We start from the raw sequence: 10066 nt of genomic DNA, 5'->3' as shown, positions 1-10066 counted from the left end.
AGAGAGAGGCAATACTCAGTTTTATTGTTTTGGGAGAGCATTTTGAAGTTCAACTGGAAATAAGCTTTAAACAAACCAGTCATTCCCAGAATCCCTTCCAACAGTTTATGCAGCTGTGGTGGTTTAGGAATGGTCTTCCCCAATTTACTGTTCCCACTGAAAACACCCCAGACCATGTGCCACCCACCCACTCCCCCCACTGCTCCTGCAGCAGGATGGAGAGGAGAATGGGAGGCACAAAAAGGTAAACCCTGTCCTGGCTGGAACCAGGAAAACACCCCAAAATCAACTCCTGCAAATAAACCAATTTTAAAAAAAATTAAAAGAAAATAGAGAAGCTAGGAGTGCTTTTGTCATGACTACATAAAGTACTAGAAGTTCCAAAAGTAGAATTGTAACCCCTATTCTTTACCTCGTTGTGTTAAAATAACTGGGCATTCCAAAAATCCTTTCAGCATGTTCACTGACTTTAAAAGCTGTGTCAAAATGAGGAAGATGAAGTATCAAACTTGCATATCTCATCTACTATGACAGGCATCAAAAAGTGCTCTAGGACTGTTTAGCACTTATTACATGATATTCAGTGAGGAGTTTTAAAGGGGAGAAAAAAGGAATGCTCTGTTATCACCAAAAAAGAACATTTCAAGCTCTTTGGAGCGTGTATCAAGTGGGATTTGGGTCTCTCTAGAGCCTTATTCTAAATTGATACAAGGTGGAAGAGATAAGAAGCCACATCTTGCAGCTCTGCAGGTTCCTCCTGACAGCCAGTGCAATTCTGAACTGCAGAACTCTGCCAGAACCCTTCAGGCACCAGAGGTCACAGCAACACCACGTTTTCAAACCAGATCAGAGTCCAGAAAGCAGGAACAAGCTTCAGCTTTATTGTTCTCCCAGCCATGGTCATCTTTGTAAAGGAATGATATTGCAGCTGAAAAAAAAGAGGGTAGGAGGAAATATTAAATTTTAATTTCTCAGACAGGCACATAAGACCTGGCATGGGATGGCTCAGACCCACCACAACCCTCCTCCACTGGTTTCCCAGACAAACCAGCCACTGAGACCTTTCTGCCTGTGCTCATGTTTGCTGGCACTCAACTCCCTGTATCCCTGTGCAGAACCAGCAGCCTCCAGCTCCCTGGTGCCCACCTGTGAGCTCTGTCACAGTGGGCAGTGACACAGCCAGGGCTGGCCCTGCTCAGGAAACGTGCCCTGAGCTGGTGAAAGCCTCTTCCCTCCAGCAAGTGAAACAGTAGCTCACCCCAGGAGGCCCTTCCCGGCCCAGCGCTTTGGAGTCAGCCCCACGTGCACCCTTCTGCCCCCACGGATCACAGTCACACTCAGGGGTCTCTGAAAGAGAGGAAAAAATAGAAAAATAACCAAAATGTTTCACTTTTCCATCACAAGTCAACTCTCTTCCTTCTTTTGCTGAAGTACACAAAGAACATTAAGCCCAAGGAAATGTTCTGCAGCAGTGCCCACTCCCACTCCTGTGGCTAGAACTGAAAGAAGAGAGTGTGAAGTCATCTCCAGGAGATCCCTCACTTCCACCACCAAGCACTTAATGGTTGTGGCAGCTTCTCTGGCCAGGCCACCAGGGTGGCACAGCAATGCTGCTGCAGGGAGTCCCCAGGGAGAACAAACAACGTGATGTCCACACCTCTCAGCTCTTCCATTCATGAGCAAATAGCTCAGTGCTCTCAGTGCTACAACTGCACAGACTGAATCTGACATAGTTTCTGACAGGGAAGTGATGATTCCAGAGATCCAAGTTCCATAGAAAAAGCTGTGGCTAACAGAGACAGGCAAGAGAATGCAGTCACAGCAGGAATGAGCTCACCCCCTCACTGTGCTGCACCACTGTGGCAATGTTCTGCAGGTTCTGGAAGTTGTTTGCATTGACAGATCCAAACTCCACAATCTCATCATCAACTTGAAGTCCCTGGACAGAGATAGAAGAGAGATGAGCATCTGCATTTTCCAAAGACAGGTAATGTCACAGGAGCATCGCCCTTCACCCAGCCTCAGGTAGAGAGATGTGCTACAACACCTCTCACACCCAGGCAAGTGAACATCACTACAGCCACAGGGAGAGCTAAGTGTTCATTCCCCTGTTCTGTTTCATGGGAAGAGAAATACTGAGGCTGGAATGGTCGGTGAGGTGTGGAAGGAGCTGTGTGGTGCCAGGATACAGCTCAGAGAACACCCATCTCATCCCTGTACAGTGACCAGCTCAGAGAACACCCATCTCATCCCTGTACAGTGACCAGCCCCTTCACAGGACATCCCAACATGATGAAAAGAAGAGGTTGACACCCTAATCAAGGCCCCAGCTTATTCCCACTGATTAACAAGAGGCAGAGGGAGCCATGAGCTGTCTGGCTCCAGCCAAAGCCTTCCCCACGAGCCGTGCCCGACGCACCGAGACGCTGGCGGGAGAGCCGGGGCTCACGGAGTTCACTTTGGCAAAGGCCCGGGGCAGGCTCTGGCTCTGGCTCATGGCCTCGGCCAAGGCCTCCGCCTCATCCTTGGCATGTTTCTCCTTCTCCCGGGCGTGCAGCTTGTGCAGAGCTTCCTCCACCTGCTTCATCACTGCCTTGTGGTCATTCTGCAAACCTGTGGGTGACACCATGAGCACACAAGGAGCTGGAAAGGCTTCCCCCAAAGGGCTCTCAGCACCTGCTCCCCCTGCAGTCACACAGAGCGGTGCCCTGGCTGTCTCTGGTCTCAGCAACAACCTCTGCTCTATCTGCTGGGGCCTGGTGCCAGCCCGGCAGATGTTTATCAGTGCAAGACACAGAGAAAACCACCCTATGAATTTTGGTAAACATGCAAAGGCAGAAGGGCTGCGAGGCCCGTGATCCCTTAGCACTCAGTGAGCAGCTTAAGTCTTCTTTCCATTAAGTCACCTGCTGTTACATACATACCCATCCTGAGGAAAGCCTGGGATGAAATAAATGCCAAGCTGTTTTCTACCCAAATTTTATTCTACAAACAGCCCAGAAAAGCTTTGTTGTGTTTCACAGATCCCATTTTACTGACTTAGCCCAGGCGGCAGCTCCGAGCCCTGAGCAGAACCTGGGGAAGAGGCTCAGCGCAGCCCCGGGCCCCGGTTCTGCGGAATTACAACGCGCGCCATGGGGGTTCCAGAGAGCTCCGCGGTTCCGCGGTGCCCGTCCCCGGGCAGAGGCCGCGTTTGCCCCGCACATCCCGGTTTCGCTGGCTCATCCCGCGGGATGGGGCGCGGCCCGGTCCCGGGAACGGCCCCCCCGCCCGGTTCCCGTTCCCCGCTCACAGATGATGTTGTGCCGGGCTGTGCGCACTTGGTACAGGTCGATGTCCGAGCGGGGGAAGCCCTCGGCGTCCACCAGCGGCTCGTGCATCCCGACGCCCTTTTGCTGTGAGGGGAGAGGCGGCGGTTGGGAAGGGGCCGGGCCCGCGGGCCCGCACGGCGCCCCCCAGCGCGGCCCGGCCCTGCCCGGGCACTGACCCCCTCCAGGAGCTCGTAGCACGCCTTGATCTGGGCCTCGATCTCGTCCTTGCGCCGCACCAGCTGCTGCACATCGCTGACGGTGACGGGGCGGCCCCCGCCGGGCTCCGCCATGGCCGCGGCCGGACGGGAGCCGGGACGGGCGCGGGGCGGGGCCGGGGGCGGGGCCAGCGGGGCCGTGAGGGGGTGACAGGCGGGGACACGGCGGGGACACGGCGGCGGCAATAACGGGGTGACACAGCTGCGTCACTGCCTCTGCGGCACACCGCTGTGGCGCTGGCATGGGGGGGCACAGCGGCGTCACCGTCACCGGGTCACGCTGCTGTGGTGGTGCCATGGAGCGGCTCTGATGGTGACACGTGGTGGCACAGCAGTGTCACCACCAGTGAGTTACGCAGCTTTGATGGTGACATGTAGTAGCACAGCGGTGTCACCACCGCTGGGTGACACAGCCGTGGTGTACGATGTTATGTCCCTGTCCCTGCTGCTGGCCCCTCTCCAGTCTGTGGCCCAGCGCATTTGCCGAGTGCTGCGTGGCATCCATGTCCCGGGCAGTGTGGCAGCAGGGGACAGCCCCACCACGAGACCCCCACCCCTGTCCTCCGTGCCACTGGCACCACCCAAGCCCCCCGTGCTCATCCCCTCTGGCCTTGCTGGTGGCTGCAACTTCCCACCACTCCCAGCCAGGTGGAGTTTGTGCACTGGTGTCTCCCCGGCAGGGCCATCTCTTGTGCCCTCCTCCTGCTGACACGTTTTGGGGTCCCTGCAGCGCTGGGCTCACCAGGGCTAAAGGTGGCCCCGTGCCCAGACACCACCGCACACCCAGCCGGGCTCTGCAGGCTGTCCTGGCTCAGCGCTGCCCAGGATGACGTCCCCAGGGAGGGGTGAATGTCCCCAGGGGCAGCGGGCGGGCCGGGGGCTGTGCTGCCCAAATTGCGTCACCCCCGGTGACCTGGGACACACACGGGGCAGGGATTTGGCTGCGGGGTCAGCAGGGTCCCCACCCTCCGCGGAGCCTCACGTGCTGCACTCCCACCCTCGGTGCCACCGACAGGGCTGCAGGGACCCGTGACACGGCCCCGGTGACAGCCACCCACCGCCCCCGCTTTGGGCAGCTCCCAGCCCAAACCATCCCTGGGTTGGTGGTGGGAGAAGGTGGGGCCGAGGAGGAGCCTCCCCGTCCCGTTATATTGAAAGCGCCCCATTCTCAAGCTCTCTTTGCTTCCATCACATCGCCAGGTCACAAAAAATGGTGAGGGCAGCAGATGGGAATGAATTCAGACATCGGGGGCTCCATGGCACGGGGCGCTTTTGGAGATTTAAGCTCTGCTTGAATTCGGGTTTTCCAGTGACTGTTCTGGACGTGGCACAGCAGAGCTGCTCCTCACAGCCTGACCTTTGGATTCAGCTCCCTGGGGGCTGCTGTACCTGCCTGTCCCGCTAATGTCTCTCTTTTCTCATTCTCTTTCAGACGACCTACACAGACAAAGGAGAAAAGGTAAGAGCTGTGTCCCTGTCCTGCCCCTCTGCCTCGTGTGAAACATCAGTCATGTTACTGCAGATTGTGTCAATTCCTTGATTACCTGTTGAAATCAGAAGTAAAACTGCTCTGGGCCACACAAGATCCTCATTGTAAATTAGTATTAACCATTGAAATTTCTGGTTTGAGAGGAGAGTGACGAAGAGGAGATGATGGATATTTCCCAGTCAAGTCAAGCCTTAAGCTGAATCCTCATTCCATGCAACATTTATTTCCAAATGCTGCATTCTTTGCCTCCTTTTTCACTTTTAAAGTGTTTCCAGTGCTGGGTGGCCTGTGCCAGGTTGGGCAGTGGTGGGGAACGGAGAGAAGGGGGATCTGTCCTGGTGCTGGTGGTTGTGTAAGAGCTTTTGTGGAATAATTAATCTTTAACAGAGTGAGGTTTGCAGGTGGGCAGCTCACTGGGATGGCCACTTGTGGGGAGCACTGGGAGAACTGAAACTGTGGCTGTGGGCAAAGGTGAATCAGTGCTTTGTACCTTCCAACCTGCAGTGCAGGATCCTGTGGGCCTTGACTGTAAAGCACTTTGGAAAATCCCCATCTGGGGGCTGTTCCACCCAGTTAATTCAGATGCATTTGCAGGAGATGCATTTTCAGGGTCCCAGCTGCTGCTTCCCAAGCAGTGCTGCAGGAAATGCAGCAGCAGCTTTCAGCCCCATTTTCCTTCCTTTTAGCCCCAACGAGGCCGCTTCATCCATTTCCACTCCATCACCTTCTGGGTCGGCAATGCCAAGCAGGTGAGAGGCTGCAGCCACCAGGCACACGTGTAAGGGGACAGCAGTGCCAGGGGACATGAGCCAGGGGACAGCAGTGCCAGGGGACACGAGCCAGGGGACACCTCCCACGCCAGGACAGGCCGGGCTCTGCAGGCATTGGCTGCCTGGGGGGTGTTGGTTCCTCCCGGCAGCCCCTGGGCCCGGGATGTGCCGTCTCCCAAAGCCCGGCCCTGGCCTGGCACCGGTGGCCTTGGTGGCCTTGGTGGCCCTTGCGCAAGGCGAGGGGCGGCTGCTGGGGGTGGGACGTGGGACATGAACCAGAGCACGTGGCCAGGCTCAGCTGTGGCCACCAGCCTGCAGAGCTGTGTGGGCTCATGGCAGCTGATCTCCAAACCTTGCCCTGGGCAACCCCTGTGCTTCACACCTGAGCTGCTTTTCACCCAACCTCACAGAACAGGGGACACGCAGAAATGTCTCCTGCTCCATGGCAGCCCTCACAGAAAGTTCTGGAGGCAGCACTTCCCACTGAATTTGGGCTTTTTCCTCAATCCTGGCCCTTTCTTGCCTCTGCCTGTTCCCCCTGGGCTGCTGGAGGAGGCAGAGAAGCTGCTGCCTGTTCTCACACACACACAGGGCAAGTGTGACTTGCACCTGCCATGGTGGCTGTTGTCCATGGCCTGTGTGCCACCAGCACCACAGCTTCCAGCAGAGGGACTCTTCCCTGCCCACAGGCTGCATCCTACTACTGCAACAAGCTGGGCTTCGAGGAGCTGGCCTACCGCGGGCTGGAGACCGGCAGCAGGGAGGTGGTGTCACACGTCATCAAGCAGGACAAGGTAAGGGAGCCCCTGACAGAGGTGCCACTGCCAGGGCAGGGAAAGGTGAGGTGGTGTCAGACCCACCATGAAAACCATCACCTGTTTTGCTCCATCCTCACCTCTCCTCCTCCTCCTCGGCAGATCGTGTTTGTTTTCTCATCCGCTCTGAACCCAGGGAATGAGGGTAGGTGTTACTGGGGGGGATGCAGTGGGAAATGGCTGAACAAAGCAGCTCTGCTCATGCCTGTGGCTGTTCCTGCTCGGGGCAGAGATGGGGGAGCACCTGGTGAAGCACGGGGACGGGGTGAAGGACATCGCCTTTGAAGTGGAGGACTGTGACTTCATCGTGCAGGTGGGCAGCCCCTCCACCCCTTCCCACACAGCCCCCCAAAACGGTGAGGGGAGGCAGGAGGGCCTGGGGATGTCTCCCCCTGGCCTGGGGGAGCTGTGGCAGGACAGGATCTCTCTCCTCCTGCCCAGAAAGCCAAGGAGCGTGGTGCTGTGGTGGTGAAGGAGCCGTGGGTGGAGCAGGACAAATTTGGGAAAGTGAAATTCGCAGTGATCCAGACGGTGAGTGGCAGGGCAGGGCCATGGAGCTGGCTGCACCTGGGAGGCCCCTGCACAAACAAAGCCATGACACAACCACTTTCCCCCCTCACAGTACGGTGACACCACCCACACCTTGATAGAAAAGCTCAACTACAAGGGCCTGTTCCTCCCTGGGTACCACCCACCCCTCTTCAAGGACCCCCTGCTGCCCAAGCTGTGAGTACTTTCCAGAGGCTCCTGCCTGGCTCTTTGCCATCGTGTTCTGGTGGGATATCCCACTGAGGAGCTGGACAGGTCCCCACTGCCTTGCCCTGGAGCCCCCTGAGCTGTGGGATACCCCTGAGCCTGGCTGAGACCCTCCTTGTCTCCCCCCACAGACCAAGTGCCAAGCTCAGCTTTGTCGATCACGTTGTGGGGAACCAACCTGACCTCCAGATGGTCCCAGTAGCAGACTGGTAAGAGTGGGGAGAGCTGGTGGGAGGTGGGATGGAGCAGCAGCACAGCTCTGCTGGTCTCACCACTTCTGCCAGGGCTGATGAAGCCAGCACAGCTCCATTACTGTGGGGATGGAGCAAGGGCTTGACTGTGCCCCCTGTGACTGGGCAGGTACCAGAAGAACCTGCTCTTCCACCGCTTCTGGTCAGTGGATGACAAACAGCTGCACACTGAGTTCAGCGCCCTGCGCTCCATCGTGGTCACCAACTACGAGGAGACCATCAAGATGCCCATCAATGAGCCAGCCCCTGGCAAGAAGAAATCCCAGATTCAGGTGAGTGGATGCTGGTGGTTGACCCATGTGGCTGCCTCCACTCCCAGGGGGATCTTGGTGACGGAACAGGGACCAAAGGTCAGTGATGTGGAGCCAGAGCAGACCTGCTGTGCTGAAGTGGCTGCTAGAAAGGAATCCTGGCTCTGCTTGGGCCCAGGGCCCACCCATCTCATCAACAGTGTCTGTCGTTCTGTGGTGCCCCTGGGCTGATCTTGCCTGCATATTTTTAAGCCCACACCCATCCCTTCACAGCTGTAGCTGTGCTGTCACTGCCACAGTGACATCTTTTCCCTGTAGGAATACATTGATTACTACGGAGGGGCCGGAGTCCAGCACATCGCACTGAACACCCCCGACATCATCTCAGCAGTGAGTGCAGCCCTGGGACCCCCCCTGCCCTGGGACCCCCCCGCCCTGGGATCTCCCTGTCCTGGGACCCCCCCTGCCCTGGGACCCCTCCTGCCCTGGGACCCCCCCCTGCCCTGGGACCCCCCCTGCCCTGGGACCCCTCCTGCCCTGGCTCTGGGCCTGGTGCTTGTCACAGGGTGCACCATGACCCTGTCAGGGTACAAGGGCCCAGAGCCAATGGCCTTTGTGCTGTGGTTGTTTTACAACCAGCATTAACTGCCCAGGGATGCTGCACCTGTGAGCTGCCTGTCCCTCCAGCTTAAAGCAATTGGGGTCTGCAGGGCCCTTGGTGGCACCTCTGTCCTTGCAGGGTGGAACACAGCCAGGCTGAGCCCCATACCCACCACCCACCTTCAGCTGGGGCAGGTCTGGGTTGAGCACCCAGGTTTGGGCTCCTCTCCAGACCAAAGGGCCTCCAGAGGTATCAGGTCAGAGCAGGACAAATGATTCTTGCACAGCTCTCTACAGTGCCTGGGGAGGACATCTTGGGCCTGCCCATTCCTGGTGCCAAAGTGAAAAGATGAGACAGGTTCTCATGCTTGAGGTTGGCCAATGCCATGGGAAAGCATCTCTGTTCTGACACTGCCCATGCCAGGAAATGCTCCTGGCACAAACCCCTCCCAAGCTGAGCCCTGCTGGGTCTCCCCTGCCTTGCAGATCACCAACCTGAAGCAGAGGGGCATGCAGTTCATGGATGTGCCCTCCAGCTACTACCAGGTGCTGCGGGAGAGGCTCAGAACTGCCAAAATCAAAGTGAAGGAGAACATTGACAAGCTGGAGGTGAGTCAGAGGGGGAAAGGCCTGCCCAGGGCTGGACCAGCTCCCCACAGTGCCCTGCAGGGATGTGAGTGACACAGAGAGCCCCACCTGCTCCTCTGTGGGTCTTCGAGCTGTCGCCTCATTTATTTTCTCCAGGAGCTGAAAATCCTGGTGGATTTTGATGAGAAAGGCTACTTGCTCCAGATCTTCACCAAACCAGTTCAGGACAGACCCACGGTCTTTCTGGAGGTGATCCAGAGGCACAACCACCAGGTTGGTTTGGGGCTCTCCCTCTGGTCCTGGCCAGGAGCCCTCAGGGCCAAGCCCTGGTCCCTAACGGTGCCACCCCTGCAGGGCTTCGGTGCTGGGAACTTCAAGTCTCTGTTTGAGGCCATTGAAATGGATCAGGATGCCAGAGGAAACCTGACTGTGCTGGAGCCCAACGGGGAGACCAAGAGGATGTAGGGGATGGCAGCAAGTGCCACCCTCAGCCCCAAGGAGCTGAACCCCAAATGAACTGGGAAACACCCCACGTTTTGGTAAATAGCCCAGGCTGGAGTGCCACAAAGCCAGGGAAGCCACTGCCAAGCTGGACAATGCAAAAGGACCCAACACCTCTCCCAGCCCAGCCCTGGCACTGCCCTCCCGTGACCTCCTGGGAGATGGGGCGTGGGAAATAGCAAACACACTCAAAAAGCAGCTTAATCTGATCCAAACCATGGAATTCTTAACAAAGGGCAGGTTTAAGGCATGTGCCAAAGACATGCAGCTACAGAGGAAGACAGAAGAAACAACTGGGAGTGCTCAAATTTAGTCTATCCAAAGTTTTAATTTTAGCTACACGGGAAGCTGCGAAAGCACGGAGGCATTTTCCTCTCTGCACATCTCCTTTTTTAAGATTTTGGTTTAATTGCTTTTAGACTCAATCTTCAATTTGAATTTGCTGAGAATAAACATGGTTTTAGGGTAGCTACAACACTCTGGAATGAGAATTTATTGTATTTACATATTTCAGCCTTC

The 10066-nt window shown here is 56.6% G+C and overlaps 2 protein-coding genes across 8 annotated transcripts; one reads left to right on the top strand and one right to left on the bottom strand.

Annotated features, from left to right (window-relative positions):
* Nucleotides 1-3: 3 nt before the first annotated feature.
* Nucleotides 4-3839, bottom strand: PSMD9 (proteasome 26S subunit, non-ATPase 9). Of its 2 annotated transcripts, none has more exons than XM_054645994.2 (6): nucleotides 3488-3839; nucleotides 3321-3395; nucleotides 2420-2613; nucleotides 1838-1939; nucleotides 1259-1347; nucleotides 4-928 (listed from the first exon to the last, which is right to left on the bottom strand). In XM_054645994.2, exons 1-6 carry the CDS (start codon nucleotides 3822-3824, stop codon nucleotides 901-903), a joined length of 825 nt encoding a protein of 274 aa, XP_054501969.2. In that variant the 5' UTR covers nucleotides 3825-3839; the 3' UTR covers nucleotides 4-900. The 2 variants fall into 2 exon arrangements, with proteins under 2 accessions (XP_054501969.2, XP_054501970.1); XM_054645995.2 differs by having other exon boundaries at nucleotides 3293-3395; nucleotides 3488-3645.
* Nucleotides 3745-10022, top strand: HPD (4-hydroxyphenylpyruvate dioxygenase). Of its 6 annotated transcripts, none has more exons than XM_054645988.2 (14): nucleotides 3745-3872; nucleotides 4959-4985; nucleotides 5702-5764; nucleotides 6475-6579; nucleotides 6703-6745; nucleotides 6831-6913; nucleotides 7042-7131; nucleotides 7223-7326; nucleotides 7488-7565; nucleotides 7717-7879; nucleotides 8177-8248; nucleotides 8945-9067; nucleotides 9203-9319; nucleotides 9401-10022. In XM_054645988.2, the coding sequence occupies exons 1-14, from the start codon at nucleotides 3837-3839 to the stop codon at nucleotides 9509-9511; spliced, it is 1215 nt and encodes a 404-aa protein (XP_054501963.1). In that variant the 5' UTR covers nucleotides 3745-3836; the 3' UTR covers nucleotides 9512-10022. The 6 variants fall into 6 exon arrangements, with proteins under 6 accessions (XP_054501963.1, XP_054501964.1, XP_054501967.1 ...); XM_054645992.2 differs by lacking the exon at nucleotides 3745-3872 and adding an exon at nucleotides 3946-4174; XM_077187829.1 differs by lacking the exon at nucleotides 3745-3872 and adding an exon at nucleotides 4071-4739.
* Nucleotides 10023-10066: the final 44 nt, after the last annotated feature.

This window comes from Agelaius phoeniceus, chromosome 18 (genome assembly GCF_051311805.1).
Source record: "Agelaius phoeniceus isolate bAgePho1 chromosome 18, bAgePho1.hap1, whole genome shotgun sequence".
Classification (NCBI taxonomy): domain Eukaryota; kingdom Metazoa; phylum Chordata; class Aves; order Passeriformes; family Icteridae; genus Agelaius; species Agelaius phoeniceus.
The sequence above is the reverse complement of the archived record's forward strand: the minus strand, read 5'-3'. Positions and strand labels throughout refer to the sequence as shown.